A 27126-nucleotide genomic window follows, 5' to 3' on the forward strand; every position below is an offset into this window, starting at 1 on the left:
TAAACACAGTGCACAAACTACTCCCTGGAAAAGAAAACAAAAACTTTGCCCTAGAACATGAAGAAGGATACATTCTCCTGCAAAGAAACTATTCTACTGTGCTTCCCCATGTCCTAAATGGCCGTCAGTGAAACCAAATAGAAGTTCCTGTCTGGCAAGGGAACTGTCCACTGGGGGCAAGGAACCTCTGCTGTGTTCTAATTTTAGAATGCAGTAAAGAGAAAAATATTTTCACCATTTTTTTCCCTCTAAAACTCAAAGATTTGTACTATGTTTGAATTGGAAGATTTCCTTAGTTATGATAGGTGACTGGGTGGGGACAATGGCCTCTCCTCTCATTGATTGCATGTGCTCAAAAGATGTGGACATCTGAAAAATACACATTCTGAAGAAGGTTATTATAGTGAGTCAGGTGAAAAAGCCTTTTCTGTTTATTTGGGGTTTTGTTTTTGTTTTTTGACAAGGTCATGCTGTGTAGCCCAACATCATGGAACTCCCTTTGTAGACCAGACTGCCTCAGATACATAGAGATCCACCTGCTTCTTTCTGCCTCCTGAGTGCTGGGATTAAAGGCACACAGAACCACACCTGGGCCCCCAAGACCTCTTTTAACATTGGTGGTTTTGTGCTCATAGCGTGGTCTCATGCAACCTTGCACCTTATTCTACAGGCAAGTGGTAGGTGCAAGACAAGTGCTGAGACGCCCAGAGCCCTGTTGGGATTGGTAATTCAGTGTCGCTGTGTTTCTGTGTGAAAGGCCACACCTGTGTGCAGGGGCATTCCAAGAAGAAATCTCAAACACTGTGGAAGAATAAAAGTACCTTTGCCTGAAAACATCGAAGTGGCACGATGGACTTGGATTTGTTTTAAACTCACAGATACAGGTTCACGAACCATCAGTGTGCTATCATTTTCTTCAACTCTAGGGCTCAGAGGTAAATCCTGTGGGCTCCTGGTCCTCAACTGTGTGAGAACAGTAGATGGAGACAGACTTGCACCGGTAGATCATCAACGTCATACTTCAGACAGGCTGAGGATTGGGAGTTTAAGAGATGCTCTGATGGGCTAAATACTCCTTTTAGGGCTTGTTTTGTGTAGAGATCCAGCAGTCTCCAGGAAAGTGGCAAGGATGGTCAACGTACGAGGAGGAGTGGAGGGGCTAGGTGATGGTGTGTTCTCAAACTACCTAACAACCAGTGCGTTAATGTTGACTTGGTGACCGCTGAGTTTGGTATTCGTTTGCTCCATTTACAAATGAGTGTTCAGGGGACGGGGAGACTGTTCAGTCAGTAAAGTGCCTGCTGTGTGGGCAGGAGGATTGGAACCTGTTAAAAAGAGCTTCATGTGGGGGCGTGCTCCTGCAATGCCAGAGCTGGAAGGCAGAGACAGGTGGGATTGGTAGCACTCAATGGACTAGTCTAGCCTAGTCAGTGAACTCCAGGCAGATGAGAGACCTTGTCTCTAAAAACAAGTGGGTGCCTCTTGAGAAGTGACATTAAGGTTGACCTTTGGCCTCCATGCTTACATGTATACACATGCATGTGTACCCGTACACATGTGTTCATATGCTCATATACCACACACACACATATACACACACACAGAAAGAGAGAGAGAGAGAGAGAGAGAGAGAGAGAGAGAGAGAGAGAGAGAGAGATCCAGACATTTCTATCACTATAATTCTAGGTTGCTGCTTATTTTAACTTCACTGAGTATGTTTCTGCAGCTGTCACTGAGCCTAACTTCAGGGATGTGTGCGTCACCCTAGGGCAGGTGGAACATGTAAAGAAGACTTTGATAGGATTCTGCTCAGCTCCAGGCTCTGGATTTACATGACTGACAGCACATGTGGGCGGGTTCAACACTGCTACCGACATTACAAAGGGTTGTTATATACTGCTTTTAATCTGACCAAATTGCACTTCATCATTGGTTGCTACTATGAAATAATAATAATAAAAAAATCCTGCTGTGGATATCGCTGGAAAACTTTAGCTACAAAATCCTGCCAAACAGTGACTCCTGGTCAGTCATCTTAAAGAACACCTTGTCAACCATACTTCAACACTTACTCCCAGTGACCAAACTGGGGAGTCTTCAAATGGAAACAGAAGTTGTTTAATAGTTATTTGGACATGGTTTCTTCTAAGTTAGTATCCAGTTTTTGGTGACTTTACCTAATAGAAGGGATGAAATAGAATTAATGGAGTTTAATCGTTAAACAGACACATGTTGATAAAGCATGTAAAGGACATTGTCAGCCATCTGGTATTATTTGGGTTAGTGCAGCAGTATTTCATAGCCCTATACACACAACAAAATGCACGTAGAAGACAGTTGTTTTCATGGTTCTAGGTCATGAAGTTGCCCCATCCAGTTATGACTTATGACTAAAGGCTGGCTGTTGCTCATCACAACTTGTGATACAACTGAAGACAAGCATCCCTACTTCCTCATAGCCTCCCATGTCTCCCCGAGGGAGCAGGGTGTGTAGCAAGATCAAACAACTGGGCTTCGTGGTTGTATGTACCCAGGGGGAATGACTGGGCTCCAGAGGGATTTGTGTGCCTGCAATCAGAGCCTGAGCACTTCCCCTCCTCAATCCCTTTGGAATTTCTCAGCTGCAGCCATCAGTCCAAGGGGTTAGCTGAGCCCACATGAAGCACAGCAGATTGCTTCTGTTCATTACCACCCCGTACTTCCGGCTACGGTTCTGAAAAGCCAATGGAATTGTGAGCCCTGGCTGACTTTCTAACCACTGCCCTCTGCTGCCCCGCTTCTACCCGCTCCTTCCTCAGGCACCAGTGACTGTTGTTTATGGCTGTAGAATGGAACACCTGCCCGTTTGCCGGGAAGTCGGCAAACGTAACTGGCATTCGTGTGGGTTACTACTCTCAAAACCACACTTGCTGTCTACCACTCTAGACACACAGCAAGTGTGGTTGTTTAGTCAGTATTTTGTTTCTCAAAGAATCGTGGTGTTTGAAGGTAGCAAAGTTCTGGACAGTCCTTCCATGTTGCAGATAACAGGTATACAATTCTGTCAAACTGAACAACAGCAAGGTATACAGAGTCTGGTTTTCTAGCCAGGATTCTGCTGTTTCCTCATTTCAAAGATGGCTGAAATCAATATTCCTGGTAGCAGTTCTGAATCAAGGTACCATGTGTCAGTGGAAATACCTGAAAAGATTTCATAGATTAAAACTAGTCAATAGGAAGACACAGGTAATCTCAGTAGATTTGGTCTATTTTAAGATTTGCTGTGACATACTGACTGCAATATTCTTACCACGTTATTATCTGCTCAGTGGGTAGAAACTTATAACTGTATTCATGAAACCGGCCTCCAGTTGCTCTATATGCCAAATACAAAAAAATAGTGTTCTCTAACGGCCGCTGCATCTCGTCTTACAAAGAGCGACATCCTCTGCAGGGGATTTAATCGGTATTAACATGCCAGTGTTCTCTTACTGCTTCCAAGGCTGACACCTGATGCCTGTGTCGATAACAGGGGAGTTTCCTTGTACTGAGCGGTGTGTACAAGTAGTATCAGCATTTTCTTTTATTCTACAAGGCTCCAATTTGGGGACTGCCTGCTGCCCTTTGACTAGGCCTATTTGCGCCCGCCTCATATCCGACTAAACCCACGAGCTGGATTCGCCTTGTTAAATATTACCTCTAGTCCCTTTCTTTTGTCCCACCTTCCTTTATCACCATGGGCCTTGGCTTCTGTGGGAGACTCACAGCTGACCCTCCTGCCCTGTTAGTTTTCCCAGCACATGGCTTTCTTGAGATCCTCATCTGGCCAGTCGATATTTAGTTCCTTCCTGTTACCTCCCGGAGAACTTCCTAACATCTTCAGGTACCTGTGCCGATCATCCAGCCCTATTTCAGCTGTGGGTCCTCAGTCAGTGACGACATGGTCAGCTGTACTGCTCAGGGCTAGGTGTGTTTGCTGCTGCCTTGCTCCAAGCTGTCTCGTCCCTTTACATACTGCTTCTGAGTCAAGTGAAGGTGTCTCCTCTTGGATGGGCTGCTTCTCCTCTGTTCTGTGGGTGACTGTTGTATGACCATTGCTGTGTGCAGCATGATACTCTTAGGTAGAAGCTAACGTTATTCTTTTGGTCCTCCCAGGAAGAAACCACATACTCAGATGCAGTGCATTAGCATGAGCCGCTCACTGCTCGACTTCCAATGTGTTAATAGTCAAGAGTTGCTTTAGATGTGCCCACGTTTATTTCAGCATAATATATTCAGAGAACAGAAACTTTCAGTCAGATGTCTAGGGGATTTATTATATCCATAGTAATCCTTTCTCACACTAGTATTAACAACTGACTTCAAAGCCTATCAGCAGAATTTAGCAATTCCTTAATAATGATTGTATAATAAGGTGTCTGCTCATGGGAGATGACTGAACCTGATTAGGTCATATATATTCACAAATATACATGTGGATGGAATATAGGTCATGTCAAAATGGATTAAGGTCCCAATTTCTTCATTTTCATTACCACGCAAGTAGAGATAAGATAAAAAGTATATGTGAAAATGTGTTCTATTGAACATAATTTACACAATTTACACAATTGTTTAAGGAACTTACTTTGTGTATATTTCCTAATCATCTCAATTATGGTGGTTTCTTTTATGTTTTAAAAGATAACTAAAGAGCCTACCTATTTACCACTGCAGTTGGCAGTGTGAACCTTGGAGAGTGGGGCCTAAAATGAGGCAGATTAAAGTCTCACACAATAGCCAACTTTATTCAGAGCATCAGACAATGTTTACTCTGAGGGTTACGAAGAGTCACCCGAGTAAAGTGTCCACTTGCAAGGACAAGCTACGCATGGCCAAAACATGGTTTTCCATAAAGCACATGAGTAATAACAGCTGAAGGGAACTCAGGCCTTTCTGCTACACCTGGGAGGAGCAGAAAAACACATTCCAAGAACAAGTCTGTGTTTGGAAGAAGCTGAGGTCACAAGGCTCTTGTCTTGTTTTCTTGGAGTGTTCTCACAAGCACTCAGAATTCTCACAGGACTCCATTCTTGGACCGTGTTCTGACACCTATCTATTGCTAAATTTAAAAACCAGGAAGGAGAGGGGGGCTCAGATACCATCACAATTGCTTCTGTATTTACTGTAATATTTTCTTTACAGGTTTTTTTCCCTCTAATGTCACAGGGCATTGTAGTACAACAACCTAGTTAACCTGCTCCATTTCATGGGATTGTCTTATGATAATCAAGTTGTAAAACAAAAGAACCTGAATTACTATCTACCTCCATTGTGGATCTGGTTTATTCTTTCTCTTTACAAATCCTTTAAAATACTTGTCAACCACCACAGATTCCACTAAAAACGTGTAAGCTAAAAAGCTCATTTAATTCTTTTTCCTGTGAGCTTGGTACTCATCTTTTGAAAATGTGGCTGTTCATAGCCGTGTGACCACCCTTACAAAGATGCATGCTTGCTTCCTGTTCCTATGCCCTGATGTCTTGCAGCTTTCTCTGCTGCACATAAGACACTCAAAGAAAAAAAGCTGTCATGATAAATCCCCTGTAGGATCACGGGGCAGAACACTCTAGTAGCTTTTAATAATGAAACACGTTATGTGTGGGGACAGAATGATAGAAATAACAACTGTGCTCCGTCAGCCCCCATTCCAGTCAACGGGACGGCAGTGTCAGGTTATCTACAGTGGAGCAGTTTCCAGCAGAGGCTCCATATTTATTGTCTAAATATTAGAAACAGCAATCATTTACTGGAATTCCACGTCTGCGTGGAAAGAATCTATACTGAAACCTAGATGGTTGCTTGCACAGGGCTTAGAAATCTCCTTCAGTTGTGTAATCATTTCTAGTATGTTCTTCTGAGTCTCCAGTTTTTAGGGTGTGTGTGTGTGTGTGTGTGTGTGTGTGTGTGTGTGTGTGTGTGTGTTCTTGTTCCCAGCTATAGAATTTATAAATGCCACTTGATTCTGGATCAACATGAAATGCTTTGACTAAACTGAGGTTAGGCTGGTGGGAAGTCTGGGAGAATGGAACCCCCGACCTCTGTCTAGAAGAGAAACAGATGAAAGAGATCAGAAATGGAAGTCCTCTCACAGGAAAGCGTGAGAACTGCACTGGCCTCAGTAATGACATGTCCCCAGCACTTATCTAAAACATTTAAATGGCAGTTATTAAATCCCTACTTTATTTGCAAATGACTAGAGAAAGCAAGAGTCATACTTCTGATGGTTTTTTGAAAAGGATAAAAATTCCCTTTGCCAGAAAAAGAAACATTGCTGTTTAAGAACTCACCTAATAAGTATGTTCTGGAATAACTGCTCCATTTTCTTCTAGACCGGTGACTTCTAGACTGTTCTGATACTCCTCCAAGAATGTATTACATTTGACATTTAAAGGTTACATATGTATTTAACCTCTCAGTTGACTTTTAACTACTACTGTTAATGAATCTACAATTATTAAAGAGTGTTCTTTTCCTTTCTCTTAACCCCTTCCATGGGTCACAAATTTTTTGGAAAGGTAGAGATCAAACCCAGGATCTTGGGCATGTAGGGCAAGCACTCTGCCACTGAACTATACTCCCACGCATTAAACAAAACAAAACAAAACAAAAAACTATCTTCAATGAACAAAATTTCTTTATATATTTTAGGTTTTAGTTTTATATGGAATTATCAAAATATTCCTATAAAAGTTTGAAAATAACACTTTTTTAAAAAATCCACAAAATTAAATATTGGTATTTTTTTATTTTAAAAAGTTCTCTGAGCACTTTGAAAGAACAACTTTTCTTACCGTAAAGGACCGTTTTACACTGTAAATGTTCACAACTTATTAGAAACATATGACCTACTTAGTGCATAAAAATAGAAGCTTTGCAGCATCATGTTGGTTGTTTATGAGTAAAGTACAGCCAGTTGCTGTGGTTCATACTCTAATCCTAGCGTTTAGAAGGTTGAGGCAAGAGGCTGGGCATTCATGGCCAGCCTGGGCTATGTAGCACATTCCAAGTCAGCCTATATAGCCTGATACTATCTCAAATGAAAACCAAGCAAAACTACCCTAAAATACAGTGGACAATTGTGCTGACAGGTTATTGATTTATATATTTTTATTAGTCTAACAATGTATAAGAATGGAGTCCTTGAAACTGGTGGGCTAAAATCTTGGAAAGTAAATACGTAAGTAATACGAAAGAACTGTTTATTTAAAACTTTGACCTGCCGTGAAGTAAGCCAAAATGTACCAAATAGACCATGGGTCGTATTCTTTCCAGGCTTAATGAAGCAAGCAACTCTGGGACAATTGCCAGTGATGACCTTTGACTGCTCACTCATGGTAATAGGGACTAAGAATAAACCTTAATAGCCAGCCTCCAAGACACAAGGCAGGATGGTGACGAAGTGAAGCACCCTGGGAAGTTTCTGCCGGTGTGTCCAGCCTCTCAAGTCTGTAGAGTGTGGTTTAACAATGAGCAGTAACAGGACAGGTCACAGTACCAGGTGTGGAGTAAAGGGCCCCTTTTCTGCTGTGGGGGGACTTGTACAGAGCACACACTGAAATGTGGATCTCTATAAGCTCACTGTAGCTGATAAACTTTTGACTCCAAACAGTTGCAACTCAGTTTGGCAAGCAGTGTGCTCTGACTGCCAAGCACAGAGTGGAACTGTTTAGGTTACATGTGAGCTCCTGGGTATGTTGTAACAAAGACATTTTATGATCACAGAGGGCATGCGTTTTAGTCAGGATTCTTCCGTCAGGCATTTGCTGCGTAAACCTCTTGATGCTAATTGTGGAACGAAAAGCTTTGGGCCACCTTGAAGGAATTCTAGGCATCAAGTAAGCAAGCAGGTGGGAGGCCTATGAGGAAGATTCTGAAATTGATCTGTGTCTGCTTGTAAGGTTAATCCAAAGATCTGAAGGTAAACCTGGTTTAGGCTGCTGAAGATGGAGAGGGTGGTTCAAGCAAGATGACCCACTGTCTCCTCTGTGGACAGGCAGGTGCTTCCCTACCAATAGCTGTAGCTGTTAGAGCCCTAGTCCAGGGAGGAGCATCCCAGCGTGCCTGGAGGAGCATCCAGTGTGCCTGGAGGAGCATCCCAGCATGCCTGGAGGAGCATCCAGCATACCTGGAGGAGCATCCAGTGTGCCTGGAGGAGCATCCCAGCGTGCCTGGAGGAGCATCCCAGCATGCCTGGAGGAGCATCCCAGCATGCCTGGAGGATCATCCAGTGTACCTGGAGGAGCATCCAGCATGCCTGGAGGAGCATCCAGCATGTCTGGAGAGCATCCAGTGTGCCTGGAGGAGCATCCAGCGTGCCTGGAGGAGCATCCAGCGTGCCTGGAGGAGCATCCAAGAGTGCGCTCATGTCTCCTGCAGGCCTCCCTCCTCTCACGTGATTGTGCCAGGAGGCCTTCTGCATCTGTGAGGTCCTTCCTGCTCGTTCCCTCTCTGACCAGTGGCTCAGTCTCCAGCTCTTCCCTTTGCGTTGACATCTCCATTTTCCTGCCTGCAGAAGTTTAAATACGAGAATCTGTTTGCAGGCTGTGTGCCCACAGATATTGTTTGGGGTATTTTTATGTGTTTTCTCTAATGTACTTCAAGAGTCCTCATGCTCCTGGAAACTATACTTCTAAGATGTACTTGTTCATAAGAGGTAAAAGTTTTTATGAAATACAAATAAATCCATGTAAAAAAAAAAGTCTTCTCGGAGCACCCAGAAAGATTTCTTGAGCTTCATTTTGAGACGCTGGCAGGAGAGGAGAAGAGTAAACAGATGCAAGAAAGAAGGTTCAGAATAGGTGAGGTTGGTGATTTCATGAAATGAGAGAGTTTGGCTCCAGCAATCGCCTACCCTGAGACCACAGGAAAGCACATAGATGTGTCTAGACTCACATCTAGTAACACAGCAGAGCCTTTAGTGCCTGTTAGGAGTGTTCAAACAATATTAGTCTTGTGGGCTGGTCTTAGTCAGGGTTTCTATTGCTGTGATGAAATACCATGACCAAAAGCAACTTGAGGAGGAATGGGCTTATTTGGCTTAGGCTTCCATATTATATGTAGTCCACCACTGAAGGAAGTCTGGGCAGGAACTCAAGTACAGCAGGACTCTGCGGGTAGGAGCTGATGCACACGCCATGGAGAGGTGCTGCTTACTGGCTTGCTTGTTCCTCTTGGCTTTCTCAGTCTGCTTTCTTAGAGAACTCAGGACCACCAGCCCAGGGATGGCACCACCCACCATGGGCTGGGCCCTAACACATCAATCACTAATTAAGAAAATGCCTTACAGGCTTACCCACAGCCCAACCTCATGGCATTTTCTCAGCCTAGGTTCCCTCCTCTCAGATGACTCTAGCTTGTGTCAAGTCTGTGGGGAAGGCTTTGCCCTGGAGGAGATTGGAATGGGGGGCGGGCTGGGGGGAAGGTGAGGGGGGCAGGAGGGGGGAGAACAAGGGAATCTGTGCCTGTATGTAGAACTTAATTGTATTGCAAAATAAAAATTTAAAAAAAAAACATTTTCAATATAACAGGCTAAATAAAATGAAAAAAAAAAAAAAAAAAAAAAACTAGCCAGGCCAGCCAGGAAAACTGGCCTATTCTAAGAGCCTTTGCTGTGACGTTGATGAACTGGGTCTGCCCACAACTGGATTTCTACACACTGGCTTGAAAAGCATTAGCGTTATGGCTATCTTTTTAAACCCAATTTCTGTCTTGCCTCAGACTATGTGTATTCCAGTTTTGCAGAGGTTGTAAGATCTCACCAAGGCATGAGTCATATCCATTATTGTGGGTCTAAAGAATCATCAGGCCTTGTTGTCTACCTGTGTTTTCTGTGATTCATTCTTCATCTCCGCAAGTCTCTGCTTGGAGGTTTCCCTTGCTTTGTTTCTGTTTCTCCCCATTCATGTTCGCAAACCCACTTCCTTTTGCAGAGACTTGACTTTCTGCTGATAGAAGCCACTGAAAATTCTCTTGCAAGGCTCTCTCCGAGCTCAGTAAATAGCATCATTTTTCCAGTGTTGCTTCCGTCTCCTGCTTGGCTGGTACTTCATCACTTAATTTGCAGTAGAAATAGTTACTAGTTTTTAAGACCATTTCAACCAAGACAATTAGAGTCAACTTCTTGAATAGGTATTGCTTATTAAAGTGTAAAGCACAAAATAAGTTAATTTAACAATTCAAGAGTTCTGTGGGATTGGTACTTTATTAGTATTGTTCCCATTCTTTTTAAATTTTTATTTATGAATTCCTTACCTATATGTATTGAAATAGGATAATCTCTAACCCCCATATTCCCTGAAAATCCCTGCATATCCCCCATCATGCCCTCCTTTCAACTGCATTTTTCAAAATAACCCACTAAGTATAGTTAGAGCTGCTTTTAAGTGCATGGATGTGGGCCACCTGCTGGAACATAGGAAACCTATCAGTTGCCACACCTCCAATAAAGAATAATTCTTTCTCTCAGAAGCTATCCATAGTCCATAGCTCCTCAGTAAGGATGGGGCCTGGAGATGGCCTGCGCTCTCTATGCCCCTCTATGGTGGGGTTTTGGCTGGCTTGGGCTTGTGCAGGTCACCACAGCTGCTATGAGTTCATTATCGCAATGGCTGTCAGGGCCAGAAAACAGCGTTTTCCTTTGCCTCCATCCTCTGGTTCTTAAAATCTTCTCATCTCTTCCTCTGCCATGTCCCCCCCAACATTGGCGGTGGTGGGGCTAATACAGATGTCCTATTTTTAGGGCTGAACATTGAGTCTCTTATTGACTGCTGTCCACTGAAAAAGAATCTTCTCTGAGCAAAGTTGAGAGCAGCCAAGATCTATGGGTATAAACATAAATATTTAGAAGGTACTTTGGCATGGACATTTAGCAAAATAATAATAGTAGGTTCGACCCTAGTACCTAGGAATTCCCCAGCCATGGGATTTTGATCAGAACTACAGTACTAGGTACGAAATTCCCCTCCTGAGCAGCATGACTCAGATCCAATCAGAAAGTGATTAGTTATCCCAAAATTATTATGCTGCTTGTCTTAGGGTTGTTGTTGCTATGAAGAGACACCATGACCACAGCAACTCATAAAGAAAACATTTAATTGGGGTGGTTCGCTTACAGTTTCAGAGGTTCAGTCCATTATCATCATGACAGGGAGAATGGCGGACACGGTGCTGGAGCTGAGAGTCCTTACATCTTGACAGGCAGGCAACAAGAATTCAACTGACTGTCACACTGAGTGAAGCTTGAGAACATGACCTCAAAGCCTGCCCCCACAGTGACACACTTCCTCCAACAAGACCACACCTACTCCAACAAGGCCACACTTCCTAATAGTACCATTCTCTTTGGGAGCCATTTTCTTTCAAACCACCACACCGCTATTGTACTAGTTGGCACAGTAAATATTGTAGCATTCATGGTCCAGCATTGGGTAACACCATTGGTGTCTTCTTCCCCCTCAGCAGCCTGCATAGCACCTTCCAGTACTATGCAAGCTATTCCAGCACAGAGCCTGTTTCCTGGTCAGTTTGAGATTGATGTCTCTGTATCCTGCAGCCAAAGCATGTGGTGTCCTTAGCAGTAGGGACTTATTTTGTAGTTATGGTGGGTAACCAACAACAATGGCAAGAGCCTGTCTGTAGCACGAATCTTAAAAGGTCTTATTAATAAAAACAAACCCGGGAGCCAGGTATTGGGGTGAATTCTGAAAGATCAGAGAAGCAGAACAAGTCACAGCCAACCTCACCTCAATAACTTCTCAGCTGATCCTGTTTCCTCAAACTGGAAGCTTCTGAGTCCTCATCTGAATGGATCTCAGCTGATCTGCTCCTAAAAGCCTAAAAGCTTAAAAGGGGCTCTAGTTCCTGGTCCTCACGCCTTATATACCTTTCTGCTTCCTGTCATCTCTTCCTGCGATTAAAGGCGTATGTTTCCAGTATGGCCTTGAACTCACAGAGATACAGATGGATCTCTGCCTCTGGAATGCTAGGATTAAAGGCATATGCTACCACTGCCTAACATCTGTGTTTAATATAGCTGCTGTTCTGTTCTCTGACCCCCAGATGAGTTTATTGGGGTGCACAATATATCAACCACACATGTATTGTTCTGGAGACCTCTGGGGCTTCCCTGACAAATTACTTGTAAAGAGATATCCCACACTGGATGCTTACCTCTCACCACATCAAAACTGAACTCCAGAGTCAAGAACCTCAACATAAGACTTGATACTCAGAAGTTTCTAGAAGAAAAAGTAGGGAGCATACGTCAATGTGTAGGCATGGATAAGGAGAACTGTCTGAATAAAACTCCAATAGCAAAGGAAATATGACTAACAGTTAACAGATGAGATCTTGAGAAACCTAAAGCCTGTGTACAGCAGAGGAAATAGTGAGATAAGTGAATAGGCAGCCGACAGACAATCTTTTCCAGATAGTCACCGGATAGGTTAGTGTCTAAAATATACAAAGAACTAAAAAAAACCTAAACCATAAAGATGGACTGCGAAACTAAACAAAAAATGTCCGAAGAAGAAATTCAGATGACTAGGAAACCCTTTAGAAAGTGTTCACTATCTTTAGCCATCAGAGAGCTGCAAATCAAAACTTCTTTAAGATTCCATCCCGTCCTGGGAGCAATGGCCATCATCAGGGACAGAAATGACAAGTGCTGGTGTGACGTGGGGAAAGAGGAACTGTTGATAGGAGTGTAAACGAGTTCAACCACTTTAGAAGTCAGTCTGGAGGCTTCTCAAAAGCTAGAACTGGAGCTGCCATATGACCCAGCTATACCATTCCTGGGCAAATACACAACAGTCTGTATCCTACTGCACAGACACTTAGACAAACACACTCACTGCTGTTCTAGTCACACAGCTAGCAAACAGTCAGCCTAAATGTTCATGAACAGATGAATGGGTAAGAAAAATGGGGCATGAATACACAGTGGAGTATTATTCAACTGTCAAGAACAATGGAATCATGAAATTTGCAGATAAATAGATAGAACTGGAAAAAAAAGATACTGAGTGAAGTAACTCAGAAAGAGAAACACTCCATCTTCTCTCTCATATACAGATCTTAATTTCAAGTATTGTATTTTGCATATTTAAGTTGGAGCACAAGTTGCCGTGTGCAAACCAGAAAGAGATCTAGGGGGATCATGTGAGGGGAGGAAGATAGTGTGTTATAGGTAAAAGGAAAGTAGGAAGGTGGAGGTGTGACAGGGCAGGGTGTGGAGTATGGAGGAGATCAGGGGGTGTAAAGGACAGGGCTAACCCAAAGGAAGATGGCACGAAAAACCATATGGGAGGCTACAATTCAACTTTTTCCCAGTTATGGGATAACAGGACACATGTAAGAAGAAGGAAGAGGTGTAATACTGAGTGTTAAGAGATTCAGCAGGACTGGGGGTGGGGAGTCGGGGAGAAGAGGGTAATGAATGGGTTAGCTAAAATAAGGATGTATGAAGAAGCCTTATGGAAACCTAATTATTAAGCTAATTTCAAAATGAAACTTTTAACAGCAACAAAAACAGCAAAGGAGTTTGAACAGAGTTATCCTGTGTGGGTGGACAAGGTCACTATCTTTTGTCAGTTCTCCCCTCCTCCAACCCCCCCACCCTCACCCCCACTCCCGCTTTTTTTTTTTTTTTTGAGACAGGGTTTCTCTGTGTAGCCTTGGTTGTCCCGGAACTTCCTATGTAGACCATACTGGCCTCGAACTCACAGAGATCCGCCTGCCTCTGCCTCCCAAGTGCTGGGATTAAAGGCGAGCGCCACCACTGCCCAGCTTGTCAGCTCTTACCAGTAGTTTTGTCTGGGAGTTTCCATCTTCTCTCTCGGCTGCTCTGCAGTTGTTCATTGTCCAATCCATCTCTCCCATCTGTTTTTCACTTTGGTTTTGATCTTAAATTTAGAGGCAAGCCCAGTGTTCTTATCTGTCCGTTGGACTTCTTCAAACTTTGGTTGACTTTTTTGCCAGCAAGATATTTAGATGGTGCTGAGAATTTTGTACAGTTCACTAGCTTGCTTACCTCATGTTAGAGGTCACTCACTGTAGACTTCTGTGTCCATTTTTCATTATCTCATACTCTTCCTCAATCCAGTGTTTGTCGTAAGTTCAATGTATTTTAGGCTGTCATCTTACCACTTAGTGTGGATTCACTGTCTCTCAAATATTATGATATTCTTCATAAAGCCCTGTCATCTTCAGGGGGTGCCATCTTTCAAATGTCTTCCACTCCATTTCCTTTTGTTCCACAGTTTCTGTGGCATTTGATTGATTTTTAGAAGATTTGTGATTGAATATTCAAAGAAGACGTGTTTAGAAATAGCATTACTCTGCTTTTTTTTGGGTTTCTCCTGGAGATAAAATTGTTTGTCACTTTCTTATTGGTAAGTGAGCAGCCAGTCCGGATGCCTCCGACTGTATTTGAGCCCCTGGTCTTCCTGATGCTGTCTCCTTACCTTTGAGTGGTAAATTTCTTCTTCTGTGAGTTTAATGTGGATTATTCTTGTTTGTCACTTAAAGTATAAATCAGTTCGTAGAATTCCTATATTCCTTGCTTAAAAAAAAAAAGTCTCCTCTTGAACAGTGGCTTCTATTGTTAACTACGTCCACCACAAATGAGCCTGCTAAGTTTCCTTCATTAAGTGATTTTACACTACAAACATCTGAGTTCTGTCTTCAGGAGTTGAAAATGCCGGAATCTGTCAGTACATATGTCCATGTGTGAGTTTGGGCAAGTGTATAAATGTATATTTTTCTTATATAGTAAGAACCTATCATGTTTATTTACTTATTTAATTTTCCTGTCCCAGTCTTTAGGAATGAGTATGTATGGAATTCTCCTCTTCTTCTAGAATATAGAAAGAAATCCAAAAGTCTACTGATAGTTTGGGTTTTGCTATAAACTTGGGTCTCCTAGTATCTTAAATTTATTTTGTTGCTTAATTAATTTTTTTATCCTGCTATCAACACAGATGGCCATACTTCTCCTGTGTGAGCTAGAGGGGAAGCTGGGTGGCCTACCAGTGTTTCCACTGCTCATGGTAGTGTCTGGTTAGAGCTGATAACTCAAAATCATGATGACAGTGGCTGTGTCTCTGGAACTTTCTGGAGTTTAGAGTCTTAAGCCCCACTCAGCAGTTCATTCATTAGCAGCATACAGTGCTCTTGTTTTCCTTGGCTTTTTCTCCCAGTGAGTATTAGAAGCACTCAGTCCTCACTGTGGGCTGATTTCTCTCTTCTGCTCACTTGAGCCATAATTCAGTGGAAGCTATTTTTACCCTAGGAAATGTGGATAGAAGTTGTGTAATTGAGAACAATGTCTTGAAGTGCAAATGGCTAGAATTTGATGTGCTAAGGCTGATGCAGAATGACTTGGTTGTTTTTACAGGCAACTCACTGAAATAAAAAGGTGTAGAATGTTTTTTGTTTTATTTTTTTCTACTTTTTTAATTGCATCATCGTTAAGGCTAACTGTTCATTAAATGATAATGATTTTTGTCTCTATAGAAAAATCAGACTTAAAGTTACAATATACATACTTGTAATATACTTAATGGGGTCATCAAGGAATTCCATGATATTCACATTTAACAGAAATATTTTTTAAGTGTGAATGTAAATTAACTAATTGCTATCCACATAGTTTCAGAAGAATCATGTTCAACCTGACTGAAGATAAACAATAGTTATTCAGTTTTGGTACTTATAATTTGAGACCTTCAGAAAAATAACACCTCACCTGCTTGCTTAGCAAATCTTGTCAATATTGATGGTATGTAAATGGGATGAGCAGAAATTCTGACTTTTTAGTGGTTTGGGGTAGATGGTTGGCTAGACCAGCATTGGGGATGAAATAGAGCTTAGCTTTGCTGAAACACAGAAGAGTATTGCCCTTCATGAACACCGAGTCCTTTTCTTAAAGCTGGTGCTGAAAAGCAGGGAGCAAAGATATAGCCATTCTGTAGCAGCCATTATACAAGCAGAAGAAATGAAACTACATTACAAATAATCTGTTGTATTTCAGGTCCTCCGGGGAAGCGAGGGAAGAGGGGCCGAAGAGGAGAGTCTGGTAAGTGACTGCCTCGTGTTCCGAAAGTTCTGGTACAGTAGCTATGTTTGTTCCCATTAATTAGTGATGCCATTCCTTGTTGAAAGGTGTGTGTGTGTGTGTGTGTGTGTGTGTGTGTGTGTGTGTGTGTGTGTGTGTTTGGCACTTCTATTCTAGACCTTGAATTTCAGAAAAGACCCTAATTTCCAACAAATTCTAAGAAGGAAGTATTGGCAAAATGTCCATTATGGTTTAGTAACCACTGACACTCCCACCCCCAGTTTTAGCTTGCTTGTTGACCAAAGTCAACCCATCTGTCCTGTGTTCCTTGGTGGGGTTCTCACTCGCACATGGTATGCAACATGACCATGCGTCCTCTCTCTGGGTGAGCAGTGTGGGGGTATTTGTCTTAGCACTTCAAGGAGAATACCTTGGAAAGCCCTATTATTTTGTCCAACTGGCACAGTTTGTCATACTGCTTTACCGTTCTTACGGACTGTAGGAGTAGCCCCTGTATAGCCGCAGTGCTTCGGTGATGAGTGCGGTGTCATTAGTCTGTCTGGAGTTTCCATGTTGTCATTGAGGAAATGGAGCTGTTGACTGATCTGGCCAGGGCTATTACAATCCTTTGTCCTGACTCCCTGCTTCAGTAGTTCGTGATTTCAGGACAAATTCCTATAGGTAAAGTAAAGTAGAAAAGACTAAATTAAGATATTTTTGAAACCAAGATATAGCAATAAGTAAGGTCGGTTACTGCTCTTGATCTTAGTCTGAGATTTCAAAAGGGCCAGTATCCAGATGGCTTTCTTATGAGAACATCAGTTCTTCCTTTCATGGTGACTCCAGCATGCTCTGAAATGGGGGTTTTCACTATCTAATGCTAGGATTTATCAAGATAGAAGACAGTCACTGGCCAGGTGTTGAAAGAGTAGAACCCTAGCTTGTCAGGAAGAGCAGGCAGCAGGCTGAATCTGGGACATTCCATTTCCTCTTTACCTTTTAAAAAGGTTGCTAAAGTGAAAAGGATTATGAAAATTCATCACCTGGGGAGGCTGGCTGCTGATTTCTGAGTATCCTCAAGAGCCGTCCTTAGGCCTCCCTGAGTGTAGCTGGCAGGGCAGGGTTCAGAAGCGAGGCTTCATCCCGTCCTTTAAAATTAAATGTCAAGGCCAGCCTGCGGCGTGATGGGACTCGCTTTGGCACCTTCAGTTTGTTCTCATTTGTTTGGTTTCCCCAGTACCTGCCCCGACTCGATGCTTCTCCCACTCTAGCCAGGAAAAGAAACGATAAAACATGGTTGGAGTCAGACAATCACCCAAACAATCTTGTGTCAAAAGATTAAGGAGGAAGTTGTATAGACAAGATCAAAATCACTCCCCAACCGCCTAGTCACTTAGAGTTGGTGCTGAGAGCATATGGTGTGTGAAATACAGAAATGTTCTCAGTGTCTGCCTCTGTTCTGGTTTCAAGAAACCTCTAGAGACACCAGGCCTGGGCCTTCATGCATTGGGGAAGCGTTGAAGGAAGGGCGTTCTTCAAGGGCAGCCTTCAGCCAATGATAGGCTTTGCTGATTTCACTGTTTATCAAGCTCAGTTCTCTGGAGTAGCCTGTCAAACACAGTCAAGATTATCCTGACTCATATTTTACTTAAACGTGTAGGTATTACACAGTTTTATTTAAAGATCACAGGCCTCTCAGCTACACATGAGTGCGCTTTGGAGAACCCGAAAGTTCAAATTCTCCGCACAATTTGTGTTTGGGCATAAGTTTATTTTTTCTGTCATCTCAAAGGTCTGTGATGTAAGGGAAAGACTTAAGAATCATTGTGTTCTAAATCTCCTTTGTGTTCTCAGCATTGCGATGTGGTTATAATGATTCATTGTCTATTAATTTTAACATTTATATTCACTAATTTCTCTTTCTCTCTTTTTCCTCCCCCCATCCTGCCCCACAGGTCCTCCTGTAAGTACTGTCTGATGATTTGGGCTCTCTACATTAATCAAGATCCACGTATGTTAAAACCTTGTTAAAAACAGATATGGTTGAAGCTTCATTTAGGAAAATGTAACTGACCTTTTATGAATGTTTAATGTGGAAAATAATTTCTTTACTACACAATTTTGGGGTCGTGTGCTATACTAGAACACAATACTGGGGATGGACTTTATTTTTTATGTTGTCACACACTGATTATTCTCTTGAGACTTTGGAGTAATGTATGAAGCTTCTGGTTTTGAGTCTTTTTCCTGAAATTCTGAGGTTTCTTTTGCAAGCAAGTCTCCAAGCTATTTCACACTTCTTTTTTCATCTGTTTAAACTCGTGTCTGAGATATTTGGATTTGCCGGTCCACCAAATGTAGATGGCAACATGATCATGGAAGTGATACCCCCTGTGCGCCGCCGAGGCAAGTCATCCCTTCTAAGGCAGAACTTCCTTTGAAGTCTGTTGGAGCCTTGCCTGCATAAGGAGCCTGAGACACGGCCCTTGGAGAGTTTGTGCTTCTTTCTTTCCTCGAGTAGGTCATAGCTGTGGCATTCCAGACTGCTTTGCACTCACAGGAATAGATTATCTTGTCAGCTTTGAGCTCGATGTGTTTTTGAGTAATATCCTGGATATCTGCTGTCTGACCCCGGTGTTTATACTGTGCACCGGGCCTTTTCAGTAGCAGTGATCATTAGCCTTGAGATAGTTTCTCATCCCAGATTCTACATTGCCGCTTTATCTGAGGCCAGCATAGTCCAGGGAGAGGGATTAGCACACACTTGTTGACTTGTTCAGAGGAAGCATCGGCTTCTAAATATCTTTTGCAGCCTTCCTGCCATGTTCAAGGATGGGACATAAATCATGTTTGCAATACTCTTGCTTCTGTGACTGACTTACCTGCTCTTGCTTATTGCTAGGTAGACAGCATGGTCCAGGTCTAGAAGCCTTTACTCCCTGCCTACATATTTAAGCTTCTGTCTTTAAAACTCAAAATAAGACATGACTACCCCAGAGGAAACTCCCAAGGTTACAAGGGGAGTAACATGTTCAAGGCTTCTTTCTGGGGAATTTGTGTGTCATACAGACTGAGAAGTTAATTCCCACGTCTGCCTGATGGTGACCTTTAAGATGGAAGCATTTCCTCTTTGGTTCATTAAAACAGCATGTAGGCATATTACATATTTGCTTGGGCTATCTCTTAGTCCAGATTTTCTGCTGAAAGATTTTGTGTATCTTTTCTTACTGTATATAAAGAAAGGAAGAACTTACTAGGTCTCGGCTATTTGGTGTGCAGTTGTCCATGCACTTTGTGCACAAACTTTCATTTTTATTCATACAATACTCTGATACTACCAGTGATGAAACTAAGGTTCACGGAGGTTAATTCCATAAAGTTGCATAGTTAAGGGCCTGTGAAGTTAAAATTGGGTTGGATACATCTGATTTTATATAATTTCAGCTTCCTACTTAATTCCTCATGAATTATAAGTGTGTTATAACACAGGCCATTGTTATACAAGTCAGGCAGACCGTGGTTAAATCACATTCCCTGGCATTAATAATTACATACAAAAAAGCTTGGTCAGTCAATGTAAAATGCCACATTATAAGGCAAGCATGACACCCCCCACACAGCCACTTTACCTTGACTTTGTTTCAAACTAGTCAGGTTGAGGGCAGCAAACTACTTCAAGGACATTAAGTTGTGGCCACATGTTTCCATGCTGAGTAAGAGATAATTCAGATTGTTCACATGAAGGTTGGAGGAGAAACCAGTTGTTAGTAGTTTAAGCAAGAAATGTCCTCCACAGGCTCAGGCATTTGAACACTTTCTCCCCAGTTGGTGGCGCTCCTTGAGGAGTTCGGACAAACGGCCTTGCTGGAGAGGGTCGGTGCACCTGTGCTTCAGCCTCGCCTCCCCACCACGATGAATTCTTCTCTCTCTGAACTGTCATCCAGAAACTCCTTCCACAAATCCCTTTTGGTCCTGGTGCTTTACCGCAGCAGTAGAAAAGTAACTGGCATACTAGTAGTTGAAAACCAGGGCTTGAAGAAGTATGTAGACTGCAGCCTCTTTGAATACAATGCAGTTGTACATTGTTGCTTATGATGCTGTGCCTGGGGCTCTTACAGGTAAAATTCTCATCTCATAATGAAGTCCTGTTGAGCCTCTCATTTTTTAATCCTAGGATTTCTAAGAAGTATCTCTCTTCCATCTAATTTTGCTTTAGAATAAGTAGTTTTATAGGCAATTTCTATAGTATTGCTTATATCTGAATAAATATTAATGAGTAGTGGCACTGTTATGATTAGATAGATTTACTAGCAATGTATTTATCTACAGACAGCACCCAATTATTTGCAATGTTAATGTCTGATCTTATATTTCCTATTTTAAGCATCATTTTAGTTTTGTGTATAGTTTTCTTTTTTTCTTTTCCATGATCAGAAATCTAAAGTTAATTCAATCCTATTTTTTTTTTTTAAAAAAAAAAATATTTCCCTAATTGGTGTCTTTAAAATGTGCTCAGCTGTATTCACAAGTAAGAAACTACTTCCCCTGCAGATATCAAGGTGTGCCACTATTTTAACAACAAGTGCCTTTGTTTTCGTTCTGTATTTTTTTTTTACTTTAAAACTTTATTTATTTATTGTGTGTATGCGCACGCGCGCGTGCGTGTGTGTGTGTGTGTGTGTGTGTGTGTGTGTGTGTGTGTGTCTGTGCGCACGTGAGCTTGCACAGCCAGCAGGAGTTGGTTCTCTTCTTTCATCATGTGGGCTCCAGGGGTTGAATTCAGGTCATCAGGCTTGGCAATTAATCTCTTAACTCGATGACCCGTCTCATCTGCCCCCTTTGCTTCTTTTTCTTTCTTTCCTTTTTTTAAACATTTGTTTATTTATTTATTTGTTTATTTATTTATTATGTATACAGTGTTCTGTCTGTATGTATGCCTGCACTGCAGGCCAGAAAGAGGGAACTGGAATGAATCATACATGGGTGTGAGCCACCATGTGTTTGCTGGGAATTGAACTCAGGACCTCTGGAAGAGCAGCCAGTGCTCTGCAGCCCAAAGTTTCTCCCATCCTGCCCAGCCCCCCAGCCAGGAAGAACCTCCCCACCTGAATCTCTCCCACCCGCATCCTGCAGCTACTTGGTCCCAAGTAAATACACAGAAGCTTATATTACTTACAAACTTACAAAATGGCCTGTGGATCAGCTCTTTCAACCAAATTCAACCCATTCCTATTAATCTATATGTTGCCATGTGGCCGTGACGTTATAGGTCTGCTGGCATGTTGCTCATTTAATGGTGGGCTGGCGTCTCCTCGACTCCGATCTTCTTTCCTCTGTCATCACTCTGTATTTTTTATGTGAAGCCCACAGGTAGTCTGATAAGTTCGTAGTCTTCAACCTATAGCAAGGAAGTCCTCCAGATGTCTTTCTTGCGGACCTCCTGGCATGCTGGCGCTTCTTATGAGCAGGATGCTGAGGTGGAGCCTTCACTTTAATTTTATTGTCAGAAATACTCAGCATAATGGGCAGCATTGGGCACATTGCAATGATCCACAATGTGCTGACTGGTCCAGGGTAGGGTGGCAGATCTCACTGTCTTTTCTTCTTGCTAAAATGTACCTGTTCCTTGTTACCCTCTTGCAGTAATATTCTCCAGATTAAAAGAACAAAATAATAAAAAACATACTTGATGATAAAATTTATTGACTTCCCCTTTATATCTTCATTTGATATATTTTGAAAATCTTGGGTATAACCCACTAGAATGTGTGGGCATACTTAATTACATGCTTCTCTTGTCAGTTTCTAGGTTTTTTGTATATTGAGGTTATTTATAATAAAAACTTGAAATGCAACTTGAATTAGAACCCACATATCAATTTACTCTACAATAAACTGTTAAGCTTTAATCCATTTTGACAAAAATATTTATAAATAGCTGAAATGGAGCAATTTTATGAATGTAAATTCGATTGGTCTGTTTTTCTATTCATCTACTTTTCTTCTCATGAAAGTGACGTACTTTAGAATCCTGCTCTAAGGAACTCCATGCAGATGCTTAGGCATCTAACTCTGATAATACTCCAGTGATGTGTCTGACCATTGTGTTTACTAAGTATGAAATTATGCTTTCAGTTTTGGATATTTTGTGAGTGTGTGTGTGTGTGTGTGCGTGCGCACGCGTGTGCGTGCTATACATGCAGATAACCTACATGTGTGTGAATGGAAGGCACAGGTTGACGTGAGGCATCTTCCTCAATTGTAGTCCACCTTAGATTTTGAGACAGGTTTGCTCACTCTACCTGGAGCTCACCAATTTGAGCTGCCCACTGAGCTCCAGGAATTTGGTCCTCTGCCTTCCAGTGTGATGGTTATCCCACCCCCATGCCTGACTTTCAATGTGTGTTGGGCAATCCAAACTCTGGTACCTGGGCACTTTGCAACTGAACCATCTCCAGCCCTGTTTCAGATATTTAAATATATATATGTGTGTGTGTGTGTGTGTGTGTGTGTGTGTGTGTGTGTGTGTATGTCCTGAAATATGAAGCAAAGACTTAGATATGAATTTGGAAAATTACTTCAGGATTTTTAAAATGAGCAAATGTCTCCCCCAGTTTTACAGTCTGTCTTTCTGTCCAAAAGGAAGTTCTACTCAAATATTCACGGGTCACAGAATCAAGCATGTCTAATAACTGTAGCCAGAGAGAGAGTCAGGAGACCCCTTTTTAACTGACTGTTTTGCTTGTATGGGTCCACCAAGCCCCATAATTACTCTTGATTGACAGAGATATGATGTTATTGTTGGTAGCTTGAACTCTCTGAGGTGTGAAATCCGATGCCGTTACACAGCCCGTTTTGTTCCATCCACCTTCAGCAATTGTCAACTCGGTTTGAACGTTAGAATGTTGTTGACAGATGAGTGAGGCAGACCGAGCCAAGCTAAGCTTACTGCTCTGGTTCTGTGATAGATGAATTAGGGGAAAAAAAGTCTCTGAAGAACTTTAAGATGCAAAACTCTGACATCTCTACTTCATAATGAAGAAACAACTTAGAATTTCTCATTCTAAAGTAATTCTTCTCCAGATATAAGTACAAGTGATAGCAACTACTCATGTTTTGCCATTTGATGCATCAATTTCTATATCGCCTTTGTGACCAAGACTGACTATACCCATTTTATAAAGGAAGAGACTGGGGGATGGGCCCATCACATAATTTGTCCAAGAGCGTACATCAATCACGAGACAGAAGTAGAATTTGAACCTAGGTTTATCTCTCTTCAAATCTCATTTCCCTCCATGTTGCCCAAAGACATTTTTCAGGCAAGTTGAGTTTTGTCATCACAGCCTCCTCTGTAGGTAGCATCCTTGTTGAGCCTTACTCGGCCTGCTGTTTAGTATGGGTTACTCTAAGTACTTTCTAGTTATCTGTGGACCTTGCAACTTGTACATAGGCTTTCATGTTGTCGCTTACTTGGTGTAAACTTACATATGATGTAAGCAGTATCAAGTGAAAGCACATTCCCTAAAAGGACAAGCTTTGCCTCTTGAGTCAGGAAAATGCGTTTGTGAAAGTTTTCAGAAAAAGTTCTTCTATGTTTTTGTCACATTCTTTTCCTGTTGCAGCAACGCAATAGTCTTGACAAGGGCAACTTGCGCAGGTGGTGGCTTGTTTCCGCACATGCTTGCCGGGCTCAGTCCATCATGGTGGAGAAAGCTGGAGCAGCAGGAGCCGGAATCCCATTGCATCTGCAGTAAAGAGGTGGAGACAATGGTGTGCCCTCCCACCTCAGTTAATGTAATCAAGACAATCCCCCATACTACACTCGGCAACCCTCCCAAGCGAGTCTAGATCCTGTCAAGTGGACAGTGAACACTGACCATCACCTTTAGTGACTATTCTTTTCCCTCTAATAGGATACTGTTGGTGACTGAAAACAAAACTATTTGTCTTGTAGGAGGTGATATCAGTATAAAATATCTGTATAGCTAGATAACTACAACATTCACTGTAGCCATCCAAAGGAACAAAAACCTAGACAGTTAATTTAGGTTTAAAGGCTTCTATGAATAGAGTTAGAAAAAAAAATGGTAACAGGCTGTTTCATTTTGTTTCTGTTATAAAACACCATGACCAAATCAACTTGGGGAGGAAAGGGGTTTTTTTAATCTTATAGTTTATAATCCATAATCCAGGAAAATTGTGGCAATAACTCAAGGCAGGAACCTGGAGACAGGAACTGATGCAGAGGCAATAGAGGGGTGCTGCTTACTAGCTTGCTCCTCATAGCTTGCTCAGTCTGCTTTCTTATACAACTCAGGATCACCTGCCTAGGGTAGCACTGCCCACAGTGGGCTGGGCCCTCCAAAGTCAATCATTAATCAAGACAATACCCCACAGACTTGCCTACGGGCTAATCTTACAGAGGAGGCATTTTCTCAATTAAGAGTCTTTCTTTCCAGATGACCCTAGCTTGTGTGGAGTTGACATAAAAACTAGCCTGTGCATTTTGAGATCTTGTATATATGTTTACCTCCTGCAGTATAAGTTAAAAAAGAGGCTATAGCGGTGAACTCTTAAGAGAAGAGCCCGGCATCCTGTTTTTAAGTGGTTCGGGGTTACCTTTGAATTGTGCAAGTGGTATAAAGCCTACAAACCCATCTTCAAACTGAGATAGCTCAGGGTGTGTGTGTGTGTGTGTGTGTGTGTGTGTGTGTGTGTGTGTGTGTGTGTGTGTATTTAATGAGGAGCAATATTAAGGGAAAAGCAATACGATTGGAAAAGAGGCATGTTCGTGACACACCCAGGCACAGTGAGAGAATAGTATGGGAGAAAACGGTCCAGATTTGATCATGGAGGGGAGCCAGGGTTTGTCTGGTCGAGGTGATTGTCTTCTACATGGCTTCTTTCAAAGAATTTAACGTTTAAAAGTCTTTGAGGTACCAGGAAGAGCAACATCAGCGAAAACAAAGAACAGGTGTGTGAAGTCAGGCAGGAGCCCAAGGACAAGATGAGGAAGAGTGAGGAGACAGACTGAGACAGAGGACCTTGCATGCCAGGCTACGTCATCTGTCCCCAAGTGTGCAGTCTCAGTGGAGTTAGGCAGAGCAGGCATGACCAGAGGAAGGTTTTAGAAGAGCACTCCTGCAGAGGACCTAAGAGAGGAGGAATGGAAGAGAGAAATGCTTAGGGGTTACTCTGGGAGATACTGTGCAGGCTACTGGGGTAGAATAAAGAGGAAAAGGCCTGAGTCAGGGCATGGCAGGTTTTGTTACTGTGGCAGATTTGACTGGCAGATATCACTAACTGGGAATTCTTAATTTTGGTAAGTTTTCAGAGATTTTCCTGTCATAGCAGGGAAGGTATGGCAGATGTGATGGCTTATGTTTATTTTCAACTTGATTTAATTTAGAATCACCAGAAGAAACATGGCTGTGTCCACGAGGATATTTCCAAGAAGGTTTGAGTGAGGTAGGAGGAATAGGGCCATTGTGGGTGGCACCATTCCCTGGGTTCGGGTCCCAGAGGCCATTTCTCTCTGCTTCCTGGATGTGGGTGTAATGTGACACCATGCCGTCTTCAAGGAAGATGGTACCTTCAAACAGTAAACCAGATTAAACCTGCCACCCCACACACCCACTCCCTGGAAGTTGCTTTTATACAATATGGCCACAGCAATGAGAAGATTGTAGTTTAGAACAGCTGTCCACAGCATGGCCGCCAGGCGGGGAGCATGCCTGTGCTGGGATGCTTTCTCATGTTTCTCCTTCTGTTCCATCTGGGCTCCCAGCCTATGGGATGGATGGCCCACATTCAGGGAAGACCATCCCCTTCTGGTTAATCCTTGCACAGACACACCCGAAGCTGTGCTTTACTAATCTAGCTGGGTGTCCTCAACCCAGTCAAGGTGATAGCAAGATGACTCATCACAGAGGTGCTGCAGGGCTTCACCTTATGATAAGGTTCCTGGAAGGTTTGTGGCCATATAGAGGGGAGGTAAAGGGTGTTCCAGGGAGATACATGGCTTCATAGAGTAGGGGTGAAGGGTGGTCCAGGGCTTTCTAGAATGGGGGTGAAGGGGGGCCTGGGAGAATAAGTTAAAGCTCACTCCCTGGGGAGAGCAGAGGAAGGCATACAACAGCACCTCAGGAAAAGCGGCCTTTTGTGGAAACGCATATTTCCATTTAAATTTTTTTGAGTTTGGAAAATTGGAAAAATATCAGAGTGGAGATACTTGCCAACTTCCAGACATACCAAGCTCTTGCCATTTTAACCAAAAAGGATGGTTTACTTGGGCATTTCTCTCTGTGCACTGGCATGGTTGGAGTGCAGGATGTCCTGCAAAATGGATAATGACATTGGAAACAAAAAAAAATGGATGCAGTCTAGTAGAAGGGATCTTGGTGATTCTTTCGGGATTCGCTAGAGAAAAAGATCCAGAAGGACATCTAAATATGTAGAGAGTTGTTTTATGGAAGTGTCTTACAAAGCTGTGGGTGCCAGGAAACCTAAAATCTGTAGGCATGTCAGTGGGCTGGCGTGCATGCTGTCTGGGGGAATCCAAGCTCAGGCCCTCATGCTCTCCCAAGGAAGTACTTCACTAACTGGCCCAACTTTCCAGAGCCCTCAGGTGGGATTTCTACATTTCTTAAGGTAGTGTATCTTATGCAGGGAATCTTGACTTCTGTTATCAGGGCCATTAATTTGATTGGAAGCCTACCCTCTTATTGAGAGTAATAAGCTTTACTTAAGAGTCATTCAGGGAAAACACAATCACATCTTAGTAAATATCTTCACAGTCGCATCTAGCTGGTGTTTGACCAAATGCCTGAACTCCATAGTCCTGCTGTCGTAACATAAAATATTAATCATCACTGCACCGAGGTCTCCAAACAGACCCTGCTTCTCAGACCTCAACTGAACATACACCCACGTCTTGTGTTGCTTCTTCCTCTGTAGCTGTAACCACTTCCTCCTCCTTTCTTGATGCCTTGACTTAATTCAGCTTTAATACTCTATGCTAATAACCTTCAACTGTGGCTGGGAACTGT

At 42.5% G+C, this 27126-nt stretch overlaps 1 protein-coding gene across 1 annotated transcript in view; it reads left to right on the plus strand.

Annotated features, from left to right (window-relative positions):
* Col25a1 (collagen type XXV alpha 1 chain) overlaps window positions 1–27126 on the plus strand; it is a 391109-nt gene that overhangs the window by 190052 nt on the left and 173931 nt on the right. The window contains exons 3-4 of the mRNA XM_059266229.1: window positions 16052–16096; window positions 18031–18038. Of these exons, the coding sequence (XP_059122212.1) occupies window positions 16052–16096; window positions 18031–18038 (53 nt within the window). The remainder of the gene's footprint in view (window positions 1–16051; window positions 16097–18030; window positions 18039–27126) is intronic.

The sequence above is a fragment of the Peromyscus eremicus genome, chromosome 6 (assembly GCF_949786415.1).
Source record: "Peromyscus eremicus chromosome 6, PerEre_H2_v1, whole genome shotgun sequence".
NCBI lineage: Eukaryota > Metazoa > Chordata > Mammalia > Rodentia > Cricetidae > Peromyscus > Peromyscus eremicus.